Below are 22,322 nucleotides of genomic sequence, written 5' to 3'. Positions count from 1 at the left end.
TTCTTTCCTCAGAATGCCATTAGCCCCGCGGTTTCTCCTTAATAACCCAGAACGAGACAACCAGCAAGTAAACCGACATGTAGGTTTCTTCTCCTGCCACCGCCCGCAATTATTGCCATAGCATTGACTTAACCAATAAATGTTTCACGCCATCCACGACGTACCATCGCCCGTGATTATTGACACTTCCATGAACTTAGCCACAGTAGTTTTTCACGCCATTCACCACTTAGCCTTTTCATCACCGGAACGATTGGGTAATCATGACTAGTATGTTCCACCCTCACTTGCTATTGATCTTAATAGAGACCTGGAACTCCCCTTCACTCGCCGATTATCGACTCCACTCAGCTATATGCATGGTTTTTCACTCGCCACAATTCTCATGTCACTCATGTTTTTTTATAAATTGTTCCTTACATGCTGATACTTATATACAATTTCTGTTTTTCCTTCCCCCTTGCCTCCCATTTCCTTCATGTAAAGTAATGCGATAATAGGCATTGTGTTAATAATTGTTGAAGAAAACAATAATGCTGATAATTCTTGTCCTGATGATGATGTCATAATTTAAAAAGGCATCGAAACGTCGTCGACAAAAAACCCCATATTGTTTGACGCAATGGTATGGTTATGTTTAAGAGATTGAGTCTGTAGCACTGAACAATAGTATACAGACAGATTTTCGCTTTGCCTTTTTGGCCATTTCTTTGTTGTTTTGTCTTAAATGTTGTGGGTCACGGCTGTGCCCACTTGTTATCTTGGTCTTAAAACTCTCTCTATGAACTTGATCATTTAAAATAAAATTCTTGTCCGGCTGGACAAAGAAACATACTACTTATTAGGTGTATGATTATTATTTTTTGCTATCCTGTCCACATATAGGGACCATTGTCTTTTGTAAATTGATACTGCCCAAGGTCCCTATGATATACCTTTTGGGTTCCCTTGTTCTTGTGAAAACATATGTGAAAGATGATAGAGCCACATTGTAAGAGAGGTCTGTGTACGTCAATGGCTGTGAAGAGAGAGAGAGGAGGGTCTAGACAGCTGTGCATGTGAGGCTGTGAAAGATGATAGAGCCGCATTGTAAGCGAGGTCTGTGTCCGTCAAGGGCTATGAAAGAGGAAAAGGAGGGTCCAGAAAGAGACAGCTGTGCATGTGATACTGTGAAAGACGATAGAGCCGCATTGTAAGAGAGGGTTGTGTCCAAAAAGGGCTGTGAAGAGACAGAGGAGGGTCCAGAAAGAGACAGCTGTGCATGTGAGGCTGTGAAAGATGATAGAGCCGCATTGTAAGAGAGGGCTGTATCCGTCAAGGGACAGCTGTATCTGTGACAAGAGACGTGGGAATGTATGGTGCACAGTGAGAGGACAGAATTGACCTCTTTTCTGCCACAGGTTGTGACCCTGCACCCGCCCAAGGCGCCGATCAACTTGGCGAACAGATGAAACTCTCGTGCTGCGGGAGTAAAGACCCCGTCACGTGGCTGCAGGACGGGCAGGCGGTGAACAAGTCCGTGGTTGATGGATCTCGACACTTGAGAAAGGGAGTGTTAACCATCCCTACGCTGGGTCCGGAGCACCGCGGCCTCTGGAGCTGTCTGGATAAAGATGGAAGGGCGTTGGTCGAGCTCTGTCTGGAGGTGACGGGGGGACAAGACGCCCCTGTTACTTCCCAGACAACCTCCGCACCTCCAGGGGGCCACAGCACCAGGGGTGAGTCTCAAGCTTGGAATCTGCTATTTTATTCATAAATTGCTTTTTCTATAGCACAGATATTGTCTCATATGGTGTAATCTGTTTATTGATTTTTGTACCTTTACCTGTTGTTGTGCCCTTTGTGAAAGTTTTAAGTTTTATTTGTAGCCCAGCAAGAAGCCAAGAGGTTTGAAGCTGTGGGCCGTTTTAGGGCCAAGCTCCGCTTCTTGTAAGTCTGTCTGCCATTTCTTTGTGATGTTGCTCTGCGTATCACGCCTGTTAATGATGCATTGTGTTTTGTTTAAACATTAATTGGTGCTCATTTTTAATTTTAAATAGGCCATCCATGATGTCTTTAGTAGGCCTGGGCACATTTAAATTGCACTGGCATTATTTGCGTAATTGCACAAATTTCTAATTTCGAATGTTACGTGAAATTCCTGAAATTGCAACGTTCCACAATATCTTGTAATTATGTGATGCTCGTGGTAAAAATGTATCACAAACACGACATTCGTGATAAAAATTTACCGTCAACACAGAGGAACAACAGAACGCGAGTGGCTGTTCGCATTGTGTTTGTTTTTTTACACTAATTTTTACTGTGAAGTGCATCCTCACGTCACAAACAGAATCTTCATTCGATGGGTTATTGTTGATCTTTATGCACTTCAGGGCATCATCTGCATACCTGTGGTTTGTATTAAGCCGCAAGAGGTTCAACATAGAAGTTTAAAAGGAGGTTAACTTCTATAGGTCCTTGGGGGACTCCAAAAGGAGTGGTCAGGTGATCTGCATAGGTTTGGTTAAATTTACCCTTTTGGCCGGGGCATCTAGGTAAGACTTGCACCACTCTAAGACGGTCCGGCAACACCGAATCGGATGGATGATGTATCCGGTAGTAAGTCATGCACGCTGGTATCCAACACTGCTCAATGGTCCAGAAGTCAGCTTCACTTCCCCTTGTCCATTGCCCGGTAGATAGCATCAATCCCCTGGAGCATCGTACTTTAAGTCCTATGTACAGGTCAACCTCAGACTCATAGTTGTCCAATAGTTCCCTCTCTCTCTGTCATTTATTGGTACAGCTAATGGGCAACCTATTTTTCCATGATTTTGGCAAGGAAGGATAGAGGTATGGTTGGACTGGTGTTCTATTTACAGCCTGCACCAGCCTTTGCATTTAAAGCATGCCTTTTAATTAAGGCTTCCTGTTTTCCGTTTTTACTGATTTTTACAGATAAATACAGACAGAAAAACACTTATTTTCTTGTCTGTATTCATTTTTAAATGTGGATAAAAATGGAAATTGGATGCTTTTCAAGTGATTCTAAATACTGTCTGCCATGGCTGCCAGGCCAATAACTGTGAAATGATAGATAAGGGGGTTAAAAAAGAAAGGAATTTTATTAAAGAAGTTTAAACAGCAGTAGATATGCATAAGGTTGATACTGAAATGTGCAGGTTTTCATATAAGTGCATTGATTTATCTTCTGTGGGTGTTCATATCCCTGAAATCTGGCATTGAAGCATGACTGCATATTTATTGGTTAAATAAATGTGGAAATATACCAGTTTCAGCTTTATTTTTTTCACAAAACCCATAATAAATATGGATAAATACAGATGAAGCTGACAAAAAAAAATATGGATAAATACAGATGGAATGTAAAAAAACAAAAATACCTTAAAACCAGGAGCCCTACTTATAATGCACTTCTTTAAGGAGGAGTGGATGATACCGCGATGCAGATGTTAACTCTATCTTTACATAAGAGCACCAGAGAGGGACTGACGCGGTTTGCTAAATCAGGTGGTAAAGAGTCGATTGGATAGCTCGAAGGTTTAGTGGTGATTATTTAGTCCAGTACTTCCAACCTGAAGGAACTCCAGATGTTGCAGACCACTTTAGGGGCAGTGCTAGTCTCTCTTGAGTCACAAGTAGTTGTCTTAGTGTAATATCATTGGAGATTTCGTGTACTTTGGGTGTTAAGAAGTTTGCCAGTTCTTCACAGTTTTCATCATGTGTACCAGAAGATTTTCCAATATCAGAGGGCTATAACATTACAACGTGGAAGAGTCTGCTGGTCAGAAGACTCCGAGTTTTGAAGAATGTAGCTTTAGTAATCAGTAGGTTGATTTGTAATTCCTTTTTTGTTTCATATTGTTTGTGACAGTGAACAATGGACATTTCTTCCATTTCTGTTCGAGAGAATGTGCATTTTTTCTTACTCAGTTTAGAGAAGGAGTAAGCCTGCCTTTATTGCTTCTGTTTTTAGTTTGTGTTCTACACAAGGGAGCTAGCGTACCCATCCATTTCAGGATGGTGGAGCTGTAATGGTGAGCTAGAGCCGGAGCCTTTTCTTGAGTTTTTTAATATCGGAATTGGTGCTGTTCCTTGTACTTTGCTTGGAATAACTAAAACAGTGATTTCAGATTTCATGGATTTCAAAGTTATATTCTGAGTGTTAATCATCAATTCATAGATGGGTTTGGGTTGAATGGTGAGTTCTTTAAGTAGATGTTATGTTTTCCTGGACTGTGTTGGAGATCTGAGTAGTTAAGTGTAGGCATTTGAAGGAGCTAGCAATGAGCGAAGCCAGTGGATTGTCATTGATGTGCTCTTTGTGCATAACCACTCAACTTCCCCTTTTGTTTTCTTGGTATTTTCACAGAAAATTGTTCCGTTTGGGAACATTAGGTCAAGGACGGGGTGATTATTGCGAAAGCCAAGTTTTGGTCAAGAAAAGATCACCCAGATTGTACAGTGTGATTAAATGCGCCATCACTGCAGTATTCACTGGTAGTGGCCACTGGATCCATCCACGTTTAATTATGTGGACATCCGAATGGTGGCCAGAAGACCTTGGATCCTGCCCCTTACCCACTAGGAAAGCTAAAAACCCGGGGGTATTGGTGGACAACAAACTCACCATGGGTGACCAAATAAGTATGGTGATCTCGGCCTCCTTTCTAGCACTAAGAATTATAAGAAAAATTATGTTTTTTCTCACTGAAAACAGCCTTAAGACAGTGGTAACATCCCTTATAATGTTGTGCCTTTACTACTGTAATGGCTTATATCTTAATGCCCAAAAACAACACATCAATCGGCTTCAACTTGCCCAAAATGCAGCGGCCCGTTTACTCTCAGGGACTCTGGAATTTGTCCCCGTAAAGGAGGAACCTAGGCAACTTCATTGGCTCCCTGTTGAACAAAGAGTACGCTTTAAGGCACTTTGCACCGTCTTCAAGGCCATCAATGGAGCAGGACCTGATTTCCTTAGGCATACATTTCAATGGTACGTCCCTGGAAGACTGCTATGCTCCACAGGAGCTAAACAAGTTCTAGTCCCCTCATTCAGAAAAGTCAATTGGGGAGGCAGGAGCTTTATCACTTGTGCCTCCAGGGCATGGATGTATCTTCCTTTTCATTTCAGGAATTCCCCGGATCTCCATTCCTTTATGAAAGGGCTGAAAACATGGCTTTTCTCCCAGTAGTACACATCTTTATGTTCCCCAGCAGGCAGTACTTAGTACCAGGACACCCCAGGGTAACCGTGGACTCTATACGTGTGATTAACATAACATAACATGTGCAATTCAGATGGTTTTCTTCAGAGAGTTTTTAAGTAAATCTTAAGATAAGATCTTCCTTATAGATAAAAAAGAGAGATTATTTGGACATATTCCTATCATTGGTTTACAATTATTGGATACTTGTAAAATATCTGCCTAGAAACGTAGAAAATACCAACAAATTGTGGTAATTGTAGGCAAAAAGAAATAGAAGAGGAAATAGTTTTATAGTTATGCAGTACCACAGGAATGCACTAGTAGGGTTCCAGGAGATGTTGGCCACTGAACATCTAAACCCTGTGCACAAAGAAATCGATCACTTGTATCTTGAGCAGCGAATCCGCTTCCATTTTTCCCTCTATAACTGAGCAATGCTCCATTTTTAATTTTAATAGAACTTACAACTCCAGCTACCCAGCTGTTACCCAATTCCAGACATGGATGTTGCTGAAGTCGTATGTTGTTTTAAGATTTAGCACTAACAAGACAATCCCGGAGAGAATTAAAGACCTGAACCCTGAGGCAGGGTACCACCATCTTCTGCAACCTGCACTGTGTCATCTCAGAAGACACCTCTAATAGCACACCTTCTCAGAACATCCACATACAACACAGCCACACAGCAAACGCAAGAAACATCACTGTCTCCAGTTATAGGGGACTGGCTCATGCCCTGCGAGCCTCTGGTATAGGAAAATAGGCCTTCCTGTTCTAGAAGTGCTGTAAAGTTCAATGTCTCCTACCGAGGCACTATGAAGGTGAATACTAGGCTCTGATTCATAATATGTTAATAATGAAGGAAAATCTCACTTTATTACAGAGTGATGTCAGCAAAAATCTAGTGAGATGTCTGTTTATACCCCTAAAATCCCACATGGGGGGGCTTGGCCAAGATGGCGACCTGACGAGACGTGCTTCACCCGGCTCCCCGGCCCTGATCCCCGAATAACCTTTTCATCAGCCGGCTATCTCCATAAAATCACAGAATCCTGTAGCGCTGAGCTGTGTTTTGTGGCACAATGCTCCTGGCTGGAGTAAATCACGGGTGTAGCTGCCGGAGCCCCTCTCCGGCCCTCTGCGGTGATCCCAGTGCAACAGAGTGCTAGCATGGCGGATGTGAGCTGAGGCGTCCCGCCGTGCCCTGCAGACGACAAGCGGCCAACTAATCACCGCCGGCGGAGAGAGGTAGACTGCATCGCAGCCGGGGATGAGCCCCAGCAGAATCGGACGAGCCCCAGCACACAGTTTGAGATGCCAGACGTCGGTGCCGGCGGCGGCCTGGCTACTCCCGGTGAGCCGTCCCCAAAATTGAGGCCCCGGCTCTGGGCCTGGCCGGATCCGGACGAGATCAGAACGCGCCTGCGGCTGCGCTCCCGGACGGGGGCTTCCAGCGGTGTGCCCAGGCTGAATCGCCCGCTCCTGTGGTGGAGCGGCTGCTCTCCATCATCGGCTGACCCGGGAGGCGACTGCGGGAGACGGAGGTGAGAGGCTGGGGCACTGGCGATCGCCTAAATTGAGGCCCCGGCTCTGGGCCTGGCCCGGGAGGAGGAGAGAGCCCACCCCCAGCTGATACCAGGTCTGGGGGCTCCTGGCCAGGATCTCAGAACACTCGCCTGCCTGATTGTGGAGCAGCTAGCCCCCCCTCCTGTCTTTTGCCGCCCCAGGGGATAGCTACAGGGGTCAGGAGCCTGCGCACGCAGCACGAAGAGCCACCAAACTCGAGCCCCCGGCTCCGGGCCTAGCCTGACGGAGGCAGAGACCTGCCCTTAGACCTGCCACTGGGGGAGGAGCCTTCTGCCGCTGGCCTCACAGCGCCTACACACCTGCACTCGGGGGGCCCTGCCACTGCTGCCCGGAGGCCGCCTAAATACTCATCCAAGGGGGGCTGATCTTGAGGCCCCGGCTCTGGACCCGGGGGGACCTGGCTGCCGCCAGCAGTGATCCCTAAGACTCACACCTGAAACGCGATACTGTCCGGGCCTGGAACCTCATTTGGCCTTACCAAAGCGCCCTCTTCATTTGGGGTCAGAGGGGAATCGGGAGCTAGGGGGCCCCGACCACGAGCATCTTGGAGGGCCGCCGATCTCCCTAGCCGGGCCTGGACGCTGCTAGGAGGCTGGGCTGCTCTAGTGGTGTACACCTACAGCTTTCCCGCTTGACGACGCAGACCCCCTCGACCCTTGGGAGTCAGTGAAACAACGGCGATATGGCTAACACGGGGCGTAGAAACAATCGCACAATCACCAACATGCTTCACAAGGGCGCCCCAAAAGGGGAGAAAAATCAGGCCTCTCCCCCACCCACAGTAAGCACCAATGCCCAGCGGCAGGATGATGAAGGGGCGCCCATCACGAAGGCCTTCCTCGAGTCACTCTTCAACAATCTGTGGGACGATTTCCAGGCCCTGAAACAAGATCTGGCAGGGGAGCAGCGCGAACTCAGTAGGGATGTCGATGGCCTGGGGGAGCGCGTGGCCGCAATGGAAGACACAGATCACAACCGCAGTGAGGAGGTAGAACTCCTACTGCAGGAAGTCCTTCGCCACCGGGAACAACAAGTGGACCTCCAGGCCCATGCGGAGGACCTCGAAAACCGCTCCCGGAGGAACAACATACAGGTCAGGGGTGTACCACTGAAAGCAGAGGGGGTCAGCATCACTTGTTACCTGCAGGAGCTATTCAGAGAGATCCCTGGGGAATCAGCTGAGTTTGACATTCGCATTGATCGCGCACACAGAGTTGGCATGGTGCGGCGAGCGCCTGCCCCCCGTCGGACATTCTGGCCTACCTCCCGGACTTCCCTCTGAAGGAGCGGATTTTAAAAGAGGCCCGCCAGAAACAACCTCTTCATTTCCGGGGCAGCCCTATAGCCCTTTTTCAAGACCTATCAGCCATCACGCTGCAGAAAAGAAGGGCCTTCAAAGTAGCCACGACATTCTTGCACGATAAAGGAGTGCCCTACTCTTGGGGTCACCCATTTCGCCTGGTCTTTAAATGGAACGGGGCCCTGCACCAACTCCGATCCCTCCGCGAGACATGCGCTTTACTGGATATTGATTTGCCAGAAGAGGGGGATTCTGGAGAGACTTCCCCACGACGATCGTAGGACGGACCCACGCAACGATCCAGAGGCGGATGGCAGCAGGTACGACAACGCCGCCCTTCTAAGCCGATTCTCAGACCTGACCCGGCGACGCTGGCCCAGGTACAGGCGGAGGCCGTCCAGGAGGTGATCAAAGACACTACAGCACAGGCCTGAGATGCCTTGCTCAAGGGAGATGCCTCTATTATGTTACCTTTGAAAAGGGGGGAGGGGTGGGGGAACCGCCGGGGCTGCCACGTTTTCCTCCACAATGGAACTCTACGGACCTGAACTATGTTCCGATAGGCCCGAGACTATGGTTTGCAACTGGGGATTCCATATTGGGGTAAGGGAGGGAGGAGGGGGGTTGGTGGGAGGATGGCTGGGGTTGGGATGGGGAATTGAAGGGATGGTGGGGTTGGGGGCGGGAGAGGGGGTGGGAGGTGCGGGAACCAGGAGTTGTTGGGTTTTGTTGGGGGGGTTGTTTTGGGGGTAGAGTCTCTCCTTTGTCCACACTCTTTTTTGGCTTTACTTTTGGCACACTCCTCAGAGGTCAGGTACTACCGTGCCCACCAATGACACATTCAAAACTCAAGGTACTTACCCTTAATGTAAGGGGGCTCAACAACCCCATAAAGCGCCGAGCTGTCCTATCTCTCGTAGAGCACTCTTCAGCCGATATCTGTCTCCTCCAGGAGACCCACCTACTAACCAAAGACAAACACCGCCTCAAGACACGCACCTTTCCTACGCAGCTTTTCTCCTCTTCTCCCCAGAAAAAGGCAGTAGTAGCAATATTGGTATCCAAATCCTTTCAGGGCAGGGTACTCCAACGAGAGGCGATAAGAGGGCGACTCACGGTACTAGTGGGCTCGGTATACGCACCCAACGATGGTCAAGAAACCTTTCTCCAGACAGCGCTAGCGGCAGCTACGGCCAATACGGAACAACATCTGGTGCTGGGGGCGACCTTAACCTGGTTTTCCACAACGTAGCGGACCGCTCTTGACAGAGAACAGGCCAGGTGGGGGCTCTCTCCAGGGCGGGACACACGCATCTCCGTGACCTAGGCCTCACTGACCTGTGGAGACACCTCCATCCACGTAGTACAGCTTACACCTACCATTCTGGGGCTCATAAATCCTATGCTAGGCTTGACTATTTCCTTTGCACTTCCTCACTGGTTCAACGCAAACACGAGGTAGAGATTTTGCCAGCCTCACTGTCGGACCACTCGCCGTTGGTAGCCGTGTTCCTTCTGCCAGCCACCCCGCACCCACAACGACACTGGCGCCTTAGAGACGCCCTTCTCCACACCCCCTCGACGGTCGACCGGATCAAAGCCACCATTACACAATTCTTGACTCACAACAACAACACCGACATCACACGGGCCACTCGGTGGGCTGCCCTTAAGGCTGTCCTGCGAGGGGAATTCATATTGATCGCCACAGCCAACAATAGAGAGCGGGCGCAGAAGAGAGCCGAACTAACGCAACGCGTAGCAGAACTAGAACAAATGCACCAATGCAATGGGGGCGGCTCGGGCATGGCGTCAGCTCTGCACCGAGAGAAAGATGTTAGCCGCCTTGGACCAAGATGCTGCAGGATATGCAGCCCTTCGCCTCAAACGGGCCTACTATACAGGAGGGGACCGGTGCGGACGGCTACTAGCGACCAAACTGCGGGAACAGCGACAGTGACAGGGTGTGCAGGCCATAAGAACAGACAGAGGCGATCTAGTCTCGGACGATGCTGCCATAACAGAAACCTTTGGGGCATTTTATCAGTCGCTCTACGCAGGCGACACTCTTGACCTACAGGCGGCCCAGACCTACCTACAGGGTGCACGTCTTCCATCTCTTACTCCGTCCCAGGCGGACTTTCTGGACAGGCCCATAGGCCTGGAGGAGGTGGTGCATGCGATCTCACGCTTAAAGCTTGGGAAGTCGCCCGGCCCTGATGGGTACCCCGCAATCTTTTACAAAACATTTTGTCACCAAGTGGCCCCTTTCCTTCGGGACATTTTTAACTCCTTTGCTGAGCCGGGCGCGATCCCCGCAGAACTCCTGGAGGCCGTAATTTTGGTCATACCGAAACCTGGCAGAGTTGCGACCCGCTGTGGTTCGTATCGGCCGATTTTACTGCTGAACATTGACTTCAAACTATATTCGGCAATCATTGCGAGTCGCTTGGCGCCTTACATGCAACAGCTAGTGGAGCCGGACCAGGCAGGTTTTATACCTCAGGGGCAGACCAGTGACAACACCAAAAGAGTCCTCCATCTCATTGAAGCCGGGTCCCGTGCGAGGCCGGCCAGCATGCTCCTCACCATCGACGCCGAAAAGGCCTTCGACAGGGTGCATTGGCCCTACTTAGAGCAGGTCCTGCGCCTTTTTGGCTTCGGAGAGACACTTTGTACTCGCATACTAAACTGCTGTAAGCAGCCCAACGCTACGGTGCGAGTCAATGGACATACCTCTTCCCGCTTCTCGATCGGCAGAGGGACCAGACAGGGCTGCCCACTCTCCCCTATCCTGTTAGCCCTTTATATGGAACCGCTGGCACAAATTAGCCTCTATGCTGATGACTTCTTACTCTCCCTCACCGACCCAATCCAATACCTTTGCGCGTTATTTATAGAGTTGCACGACTTTGCACTCGCATCCGGGTTCAAGATCAACTCCGACAAATCAACAGCACTTAATGTGTCTCCAACACCAGAGATGCTAGCCGAGGTTCAGGAGGAACATGACATACAGTGGTCGGACACCACAGTCCCCTACCTGGGAATCCTCCTGGGCCCTACACTCCCAGCTACCATCGAGGCGAACTATGCCAGGCTGCGCACACAACTCGGAGGGGAACTTCGGAGATGGAAACGCCACTCCCTTTCCTGGTTGGGGAGGATAGCCGCCACCAAAATGACCCTTTTGCCGCAGGTTCTATATCTGTTTCAGACCCTTCCCCTACGGCCACCGAAGAACTGGATAAAACAAACGCAGTCTGAACTGGCGCGCTTTATCTGGCAGGGCCGTCGACCACGCTTGAAACATGATATCGCAGTTACTTCCACCGGGCTACGGCAGAGTGGTGGTACCGGATCTCCAACTTTATTTTTACACGGCGCAACTTAGGAGCCTGGTGGAATGGCATCAATTGGAATCGGGCAAACATTGGCTCTTCCAAGACCAAGCTGTGGCGGGTATGCCGCTACAGGGGGTTCCCTTTCTCCGTAGACGACACCGACTGCCGAACCTATACGCATCTCAGATTACAGGCACGGTCATGGAGGTGTGGGATCGGGTTGCCACCAAATACGATTTGACTTCCTCCCCCCCCCCCCATGACACCTATACTCGCCAACCCTGACTTTACTCCAGGTCTCAACCCAAAAGCATTCACTGCCTGGCGACACTCCCCTTGCAAATCCCTAGGTCATCTTTTTAATGTAAATGGTGTGCTCTCCTTTCAACAAGTAAAGGAAGACTATGGCCTCACAGAGGAAGAACGGTCAACATACCTACAGGTTCGTCACTGGGCGCTTCACCCTGAGGTCAGGCCCGGGGCACAACGACTCCTCTCCCCCTATGAGAAATGGTTGGTCACCCGCACATCCGAGAATAAACTGATCTCCAACTTATACCAACACCTCCTCCTCACAAACATTTACACTCACAACGCTGGCTGGTGCAGGTGGGAGCGAGAATTAGGAAGATCTCTCACACACAAAAATGGAGTGGCATCTACCATAGTGCACGCCATTCCGCATACCACACTGGACTGACCGAAACTCTGACGAAAGTGGCCACCTACTGGTATCATACACCTGAACGCCTCCACCAATTTGACCCACACATTACCGACCGATACTGGAGGGGGTATGGGGAGTTTGGCACATTGGAACATCTGCTGTGGAGTTGTGACCGCCTACAGGGGTACTGGAGCACGATAATAGATGATATAGATGACCACCTGGATACACAGCTCCCCCGGTTCCCCGCTTACATCTTGCTGGGACTGCCTAAAGCCCTAATGTACCCCCTGAAGTCCCGGAGAGGTCGTCTCATTGCTATAGCGCCAGGGGCTGCCACACAAAATATTTTGGCACATTGGAGGACACCACAGGCCCCCACGCATACAGGTTGGTTACATACGTTATGGATGGTGCTTGGCATGGAGAAACTGTCGTTGGTGCGGGCAGGGCGAGGTGACAAATTCCCAGAGTTGTGGCTTCCCTTCTTGACATTACTCACTAAAGAATTTCGTGAATTGAGCTGCCCTAGGTATTTGCGCCTGCTTCGATTAGCAGACACACCAATACCGGACCAGAAGGCGCCCAAGCGCAAACTGAAACCCAAGCAGGGAGGACTATCTCACTTGCTTTTTCTTTTCGCCATGCGGAAGATACCTTTTTGTTTAGTGGACAAAGGGGAGAGGGAGGAGGAGGGCGGGGTTGTTGTGTTTCCAGGGGTTACAGGAGATCCACATCACTGATTGGCTCCGCTCTGCATTAGTAATATATGCCTGTGTCGCACTGGAGCTTGCCTTGCATTGCTTGAATGTGCGTTCGAGGTCCCTGTATCCTTTTTTTCTTTGAAATCTCAATAAAAGATTTAAACCATAAAATCCCACATGACCTATTGGCATTTTAAGAAGAAACAAAACCCAAATTTCAGTCAAAAGTGTGTAAATCAATAGAGTTTGCCTCTGCCAACTACTGAGATTTTTAGGCCTGGCCTTTGAGACAGCTTTAAATTGGTCACCAGACTGCATGTTCCCCACCCCCCACCCTAAAAAAAAATCATACACAAGATGCATTCAAAGAGAGGCTTTTGGTCATTAGGCTTCATCCATTGGTCTATTAAATTGTCATTCACATGTTGTTTATGCCAATCACACCATACAACATGAGGCAACAGGTCAGCCCACTTTACCATTGGCTCTTTCCACTTTGAGTGACAGCACAAAGCCTGGGCACATTGGTCATACACCCACCCAAAATACGTTGTACTCTTCAGTGACAAAGCGGGTTCAAAAGTTACTTTTGTATTGTATTTATTATTTATATTAACTTTAGGTAGAGGCTATTTACGTTGCCCGCACTTCACTGATGCCCATGGTGATGGTGGCTTATTTTCTGTTTACTTTGAGAAGTTGCTGTTATAAAGTGTTTAAGCACCATTTTAATATTTCATCTGACTGATTTGACTGCCTGGTTCTGTGGTGCTTTCTTTTTTTTGACGATTAAAATAATCATCATCTAACATAGGTCACTTTACATGCAGAATACGCAGATTAATAATAAGTATTTAACAATTATGAAAAAGTAACCAGGAATATGAGACGTAAACTGTAGCATAAAATACCGTGGTGATTTCATATGCATGGAGCAACTGAAAGACTTGTTATCAATGTATGTTTTTTATTTATTTTTATTCAAAATGCTCATTCCAACAGTATGGTGCCCATATTTAGGTTTTGTCCACCATAAGCGTGGAAGGGTATGCTCAGACATGAGTCCCTTGCTCATTGCACCATCAGGATTCAGGCAAGCCGGGCCGACGACGGCTGTAATGCCAGAAACCGGTCCCCGGAAGCTTGTTTCCTTTCCAGTAAAAGAATTGGCTTGGTAGTTTGGTCTGCCCTGTTCCCATGATGCACTGGGCCAGGGACAGACTAATTTGCATGTAGCCAGGTTCTGAGCTGGGATGGTGCAGTGAGCTAAAAAACGGTGATGGATCAAGCCCTGATCTGTTGACTGGGTACGAGTGTTCTGTTTAATTCAGATACTCTGTCCATCACCACCCCCTGAATCATATTTAGGTGACAGCATGTTTTTCTTTTAATCTAATTAGACCAGCTTGCTCAGGCCTGCTCAGGCTATACCTTCTGGCTTTGCCAGTACACGTTTAAAAATGTTCCCACCTTGGATAAGCTTAACATACAGTGAAAGAACCTACTAAACCAAGCTTTGAGCCAGGTTTTTTCCACAAAATATTCCCTGAAAAAAATCTCTAGCAAGACATATTTTGCAGAAAATGCTGCTGTATGTGGTGAAAAGTTGAAAAACTAAGAAACTTCACAGTGTTTCAGACTTTGCACAACTCTGGCACTGCAGTCTAATTTCAAACATTTCTAATTATGTGTCACTGAGTATTTTTGTCCCAACCTTTCCTGCACATCAGAGAGATCCCATGTGTGGAGGAGGAGATGAGGGCGGGCGCTCCTGCTGGCTGTGACTTACTCTCAGTAGTAAGTAAGAGTCATTAGCAGCTTTATTCACATGTTGTGTCCTTCCTTAGTCAATTCTTAGGATGTGAACTACCCCAAGAACGCAAACCAGCATGTGTTATGTGTTCATTGTTTCACCAGACACCAGTCCATCACGTATTCATATGTACCCAGTTTGGATTTTAAGTAATATTTTAAAACCATAATAAAATGATGATCTAGAAACATAATCTTTCACAAAGAATATCAATTTCATGAGTTTCAGTGTCAATCACACATGCCCTGTAATGTTTAAAAGGACTGATTCATGTCACTGAAAGAGATCTTCATGCACACGCCCATAAACTCCGCTGACATCTCGAAGTGGAGTTTTCTGCGTTCCATGAGCTCCGCGGTGTGCGGAGTGCAGAAAACTCCTCAAACGGGGCAAAGTTCACTGCCCAGGCCTAGTAGGCATCCGATATGTCACTGATGTGGAAATGTATGAGGCTTTTCTGGGCAGAGAGATCACAACTGTGTCCTTAGCATACAAACACATTCCTCGTGTACCAAGCATTATCTCAGACCTGGAGTGGGCAGACTCCCGTTACCAGTGAGCAGTGCACATAAGGAAAGATTTGACCCACCTGCACAGGAGCACATGAGGGCTGAAGCAGGGGTGGGACCTCAAGACCTCAGCAGAGACCACACATCAGGGCACAGGAAAGGTTTAGGGGTTCACAAGGAGCAGAAACATTCCTTACAGGAACTACCTTAAAATATCCCAGCTCCTGCCCCTTTGTGTGACTCAGATGTAGACTTTGATATTTCATCACATCCATCTTTAGATCAGTGACTTTACAACCTTTGGTATTAAAGTAACACTGGATGCACACACTGCAATAATCGCACTAAAAAATGCAGACGCACCATGTAAAAATATTCAACAGCTTCTTGTTCAGTCGTCTTCGCCCCTCCAAGATATTGTTTGGTCCAGACCTTGTAGTGTGCACATCATGAGCTGAACCATCTCTAGGCGTGACCAATCCAGTGCCAGCCACCGATGACGTGTCCAGGTTGAGGATGAGTCACCACACTTACTGCTGAGGGCGATTAATTGTTAATTGCTACTGATACATGACCCTTGAACTTGGCCAGTTTTTATGCCTATAAACATGGCCATGTGAAGGAAGAGCAAATACTGGAAGTGTTTAATATGTGGATACTTTGGAGTTTTCAAAATTTGCAATTTGCCTTGCTCATCACAGGTGCTGAAGCCAAGCCCATAAATCCACGAGTGGTGTGGGGGGTCGCCGGAGTCCTGGCGGCCGTACTCTTCATCTTACTCATGATTGGCATCTACTGCTGTCTGAGGAGAACGAAAATGCGAACTGCAGAGAGGTATGGAAAGATGGATGGGGTTTAAAGTGTTCATCACTCCTCGCTGCTGAGGAGCAGTAAAGGAAGGGGGCACTCCAAACACACTAGCAGCCATGTCTCACAGTAACATTAGTCAATACCCAGTGACACGCCACCTCTGTTCCACTACTATAGGCATGGTCCCTACTCAAACATATCTACTGGGCTACGTTCTGTATGTGTAGTAAGTAGTGAATGCATCCAGCCAATGGTGATCTGCTCTGGCTGCAATCCACTGTACCTTTCCATACAGACCTACCATATGCACTCCTAACTTCTGTGAGTACCGAAATGAGTAAGTGCCTTCTGTGAATACCAAAATGAGTAAGTGCCTTCTGTGAATACCAAAATGGTAGTAAGTTTAGGATTTTGTCTTAAGTTAGTTCTGTGAATTGGGCCCAGGCTGTGTAGGCCTCAGTAAGATAAATCTTGGCTCCTATGGCATGGTGAGCGAGAACCACGCCTTGGCACACAGGCCACACTTGGGTATCTACCAAAAAAAACATACAATGATGAAAGGAATGTTTGAATTAATCTCAGTCACTAGCGATCACTTGGGCTATGTCAGTGATAATTTATATAATAAAAAAAATTCCAAAGCTCTCGTCAGGAGGCAACTGCAGCTTGCACCCCACATTGCCCCTACCATGCTGCCAATGATAGTAACAACACAACTACTAACTATCATACAATTCGGACTATTCCAGGCCTCCAAAACTATAAGAATGGTTTTGGCGGCAGATAATAGCCATTTTAATGTAGGCTGAATTAATAATTAACTATTGTAGTGGTCATCTCTAAATTAGCCAAACAGTGCCACCTTGTGGCGGAGTGTCACAAGCGCTGGTGTTAACAATTAAGTGCCAGTTATTCGCACTGGAAACCACCTCCTCAAATTAAGCAAAGGCTATGTTCTAGTCCGTCATTTTTCGATCACTCTGCCACTAAAGACAGAGACCTGCCATATGCCAATCATCTCTGATGCTGCTATAATGGTCATGTTACTTATACAAATATGTATTTGTAAAAAAAACTCTCAGAGCCAACCCTAAAACCCAAAACCCAACCCTCTGCCCTGAAAACTAGCCCTCAACCTCACACACAACCCAAGGCACCAACCCCTGCCTCTCTCCCAGCCCTAAACCCTAACCCCTGCCTCTCTCCCCATCCCTAAACCCTAACCCCTGCCTCTCCCCATCCCTAAACCCAAACCCCTGCCTCTCTCCGAGCCCTAACACAGTACAACGAACATCCATTCCAACGGTGTACCCTAAAACACCAGGTATCCTTCCCAACCCTCCAGAACACCAAGCCTACCTACTCCACTCCTATCCACCCACTCCCCCTGTCCCAGCCCTAAAACCCCCCAGAGCCCCATCCCTGTGGCCTAAACCACCACTGCCCTGAGCCCTAAATCACAGCCCCCAACCCCAAAAAACCCCAGTCCCCAAACCCCACATCCAGACACTATTTCCTACCCCTCAGCTATATACACCACTACTTCCCTCTCCCGGCCCTAACACCCCTCAGACCTCCAGCCCTGGGTTAAGGGCTGATGTGACCCGCAGTGCTTATAACTCACATTATACAATGTCTTCTAGAAGGACAGCTGGGTGAGGCTCTTCTACAAAGCACCAAATGGACCAGATATGATTCCCTGGCCTGCTACCCCTATGAAAGAGGAGCTTTCATGATATACAGTAAAAAAGACACATTGGTAAAAAGACAGGAAGTAAAAGGCGCAGTGGAGGTATACAGAGAAGAGGCAAGAAAGAGGAGAGGATGGGGAAGAACAGAGTATGTATAAGAAAAACGAGAGATGAAGAGATGAATAAGTGCTGATTATACCAGAAAGAAAGAAGGGTAAAATAAGACTTGTCTGTGATCAAAGCAGTCACCAGGATACAGAACACCCTCTGACGCTCTGCTCTTGTCTCTTCCAGCAAAAAATTCAATGGAGCGATGGAGGACGTCAATCCCGCTGGTGAGTGCAACCCACTGGATGGACAATCACTTAAAAAAAACACACACATGCACGCACACACATACTTTCTTTGATACCCCCAATATATTGTTCAGACGCTTCCTCTGTCCCAGAATGGGAAATAATTCTCCAATAACCATCCATCCACTGTGCCTCATGCCAAGAGATGTGCCCTAAAAACATGAAAACATAAGGAGTAATACAATGTCCTTTTATCTTTGCAGTAACTTACACCACTGTTGTCTAGACCATCTCCAGATGGATCACAGTGGATACACCGTCTGACCAGGAACATGCTGAAATAAGTGTGTAATATAAACAACAATTAAAGTGTGAGCAATGCACTTCCTTTGACTTCTCTCAAAAAATTTCAGTCTCAAACACTCCAATTTTGTGTTTGAGGCTACAACAATGCATCTTTAGAAGTTTAAATCCCATTCTATGAAACAGTAAAATTTTGCTGACTCCAAACCGATTTGGTACTTGGAAGGAGCATACTGTAGGCATATGTTCAAATTACCAAATGTATCAGTATTCTGTCCCCAAATTATGCAAAGCATTGAAAAGTTACCAACACCTGAGTTGAAGTTAACCCATTCGCAAAATGTGTTTGTGAATGTTAAAAGAAGGTTTGTTGGGAGCACTGGCCACTTTCAAACAAACTGAAAAAAAGTTTTAAAAAATTGTTAAACGCTGCTCCAATTAATTTAAGGAAAATATGCAGCAGGGCTCTCATTTCCATTTCTGAAGCCACGCAAAGCCACCCTGCGTGCCTTTGATTTGCCTCGTAAATAATGGTTAAGGCTGATAGAGCACGCAGGTCACCCGACTCTAAGTTTACCAGATTTTCACGCACTTGGGCCCATGACATGATTGTGACACTATTTTGTGAGTCGGGCAAGTTTACACACCACTATCAGTACTTAGTATGTGTCTTCTTTAACACTATTACCATGACACCTGACTTACCACAGGTATATATATTCTCACAATGAATCAGGAGCTAGTTGTAGACAGGAGTCACGATAATCCTAAAATATTTTATTCATTCAATAGCACTTTGTAATTCTTCAATGACCACAGACACCTGGGGGTTTTAAGGATTTTATATAGTAAGTAAAATTCAAAGTGACAAGAGAATAAAACTGATGCAAATCAGAACATCAATGATCAAGATTACAACAATAAAGTAGCTATGGATAAGGGCAGGCACCATTGAGTGCGAGTGGAAATCTACTGGGTAAGGGTAACAGGGAACATGCTTTTCAGTTTCAGGCTTATACTAGGGTGGATAAGTTTAAAACACATTAGTCAGTGAATTTCTAAAGAACCCTAAGTGATTCAAAACCCTAATCTCAGTCTATCTATTAAACTAAACTTAGATCCTAAACATCAATAAAGTCCTCACTCTATTCAAGCAATACAGTTTCAATATGCCCTACAGGAAGGGGAAAAATGGAACATACTAATAACCAGTTTGCATGTACGACATTAGAGAGAACAGAGAGAATATCATGGGCATAGAGGCTTTATTAAAGAACAAGAAGGAAAGGGATATAAAACGGACACCCACAAGTTATATTTACCTAGGACAGGAATGAGGACTAACCCTGGCCACGGGTCAGTTTTGGAAAAGACGAGGACAAGGACCCTCAAGGATTTAGGATGCCAGTAGGTGAGCAGGTACAGCTCACGGACAATCAGGACAGGATACCCCTCAGGTCTTTGGGTCAGGACTGGGCTCACCAAAGGGCATGACCAACACCTGCAGCTTCGGATGCAACGCCTGCGCTACCCCCTCACTGCACGGAATCCGCCAGTAACCCCGATTGGGTTCTCGAATCTCCCAGCAAAGTGCTCCGCCAGCACTTAAGACTATTTCCACCCCTTGAAGTTTGTGGAAAATTCGGACAGAGGGCTCTCTGTATCAATCACCTATAGAGTCGTAGGGTCGGTGGCAGGTCAGCTATTCGGACAAGTCAAACAATTTCTCTAACTAAACTAGGCTAGTTATACCCTTTTCGGGTCCCTAGAGCACCCACAAATGTTGCAAGTGACAGGGTCCCAACTTACGATTGGTCAGGGGAGGTGGTTAGGTCATTGTCACCACCTAAAATTCTGGGTTCCCATGTTTAATATGCAATTATCAGTACCCACCCCTTACATTCCTGTTCCCAGGCATACGTGTAGAAGAGGACAATAGAGCACACAGTAAAGTATCAATATGTTTCAAGTTCAGGTACAGCTCGGCTCCCCTTGCTGGGTCACAGTTCAGGTTCTCATGAGCATCCCAGCTTCAGCAGCCAGCTGGCGGGGTTTTGCTTCTGCGCAGTTTGACTTCTCCCTCATCACATGACAGGGTTGTAATGGGTTTCAAAGATGGAGCAGCTCCCCACTCCCAGGCCCACAGATACGTGGTACATGAAAAGTAAGCGAAAACAAATTAGAAACACAGAAAAAATGAATACACTGTACACCATGATAATCTACACTGCATCCATTACTTCATAATAACTATAGCGGTTAAGAGTTAAGCAGAAATAGGTAGAAATGCAAAGCGGCATGGGCAAGCAGAAAGCTTTTTTAGAGACAAGCGGCAATTTTAGCTACAATGCGCATGAGCGAAATATCCCTCCAAAACTGTGAGTGCGTCACATCACATGGGTATGACCGACGCATGCGCAGACTGGATTTCTGCGAAGCAGCCATTCTGTAGTATGCAAGCGTTGTTAGGATTAATAGACACATAGGCAAGCGTCTCTGGGACACCCGCATGTACTGTAAAAGTGGAATATTAATGACAAACAGGATTGATTAATACTATTACAAGTTAACGAGGTTCATGAATGTGAGCAAGGCGCTTTACGTGCGAATCCTTGCTCCATCAAAGGCGACGCAGCACAAATCACTGCGTCGCCTTACTTTGCACCCGGGAGGCGTTGTGGTGGGTTTTCCCACGCAACACCTATGGAATTGGACGCTACCCCAGGTTTGCAAAGTTATGTAAACCCGGGAAAGCACCAAATCCGCACAGCTCCTGAAATGAGGAGCGATTAGGAGAAATATGTTTATTTTTCCTCGTTTTTTGCTCTTTCTATGTGTGCTGCATTCTGCAGTGCACATAGAAAGAGAAATACACCTCTCTGGACTATTTTTGTGCAGGAGGTTACCCTTCCTGCACGCAATAATGGCACCCTTACCCTATGGTGCAAGGGTGCCTATGTTGGTGCTAAGCTGCCACAATGGCACCAGTGGAGGGAGAAAAGACAGGAATGTATGTATTGCTTAAATATGCTGCATTACTGCCCTTTCACTTTAGCACAGCAGGGTGCCTTGCTTCGTTGCCCTAGACCAAAATCCCATAAGTAAGCCCCCTGGAATCCTGATGTAGTGATTAGCAGGACTGGAAGGGCTGTGCTGCAGGGATAAAATGCAAACCTACAATCAAACCTGTTCTCCTCTGTTCACGTCCCACAGGTAGCCGTCATGGCAGGGATGAAGGAGCGACAGGGGAAAGCAAGACAGGATCTCCCGGATCCCAGTTACCCCAAGGGGCAGAGGTAAGAGAACACAAGAACGACAAGCAAGGAGGCCTGGGAGTCATGTGTTGGCCGTGTGTGTTGCAGTGTCCTATAAAAGGCACTGCACATGACATGAATGTAAATGTAAATGTTTTTGTACTTGTATAGCGCACAGCTACCCGCAGTGGGTTTCCCGGCGCTTGTACGAATACCGCAAGGGAACCCTTCCTGGCTTTCCCTGTGAAGTGTCCACTCCTGGGCACTCCCATGGTGCAGACCAGGCATCCCTCGCGTTGTGGGGGCCGTTGTGGAGACTAAGTTACTATCTTTACTGGTGTTGGATGTGTGTTTGTATGTATTCATGCATATGTCTGTGTGTGTGCAAGCATGCATGCATGCCTTTGTTTGCGTGTCTGTGTGTGACTGTGTGTGCATGCATGCCTGCTTGTGTTTGCATGTGTGCGAGCGTGTGTGCATGCATGCCTGTCTGTATTTGCGCACTTGTGTGTGTGTTTGTGTGCGTACCTCACTCTGTAGCATGGAATAGGGATCTGGCGTGGAACTTGTGAAGAGCAAAGAGGGGCAACGCTGACAACAGACAGTCCCTGGAACTGTACCTCTGATTACCATGAAATAAACACAGGTTCTGCTTCAGTCAGGGTACCTACAGAAAGAAGGTTTAGAGGGTTGAATGTATTAATTTCTAGCACTTAAATATTGTGACAGTTTATCTCGTAACCCCACAGCTACGTACTGTGAAGACATATATATTCTCAAAGTGCATAGTACCGCAACAGTTGAAAGTCTGACATTATTAAATGCAAC

General features: G+C 47.2%; 1 protein-coding gene across 2 annotated transcripts in view; it reads left to right on the top strand.

The window, feature by feature from the left end:
• LOC147717891 (cell adhesion molecule CEACAM5-like) overlaps positions 1–22,322 on the top strand; it is a 145,783-nt gene that overhangs the window by 103,385 nt on the left and 20,076 nt on the right. For both annotated transcript variants that reach the window (XM_086924661.1, XM_086924662.1), the window contains 4 exons: positions 1,401–1,718; positions 15,842–15,974; positions 17,936–17,976; positions 21,454–21,536. In XM_086924661.1, the coding sequence (XP_086780787.1) occupies positions 1,401–1,718; positions 15,842–15,974; positions 17,936–17,976; positions 21,454–21,536 (575 nt within the window). The remainder of the gene's footprint in view (positions 1–1,400; positions 1,719–15,841; positions 15,975–17,935; positions 17,977–21,453; positions 21,537–22,322) is intronic.

This window comes from Lissotriton vulgaris, chromosome 5 (assembly GCF_964263255.1).
Source record: "Lissotriton vulgaris chromosome 5, aLisVul1.2, whole genome shotgun sequence".
NCBI classification, from domain to species: Eukaryota; Metazoa; Chordata; class Amphibia; order Caudata; family Salamandridae; genus Lissotriton; species Lissotriton vulgaris.
Note: the sequence above shows the minus strand (reverse complement) of the source record. Positions and strands in the feature narration are given on the sequence as shown.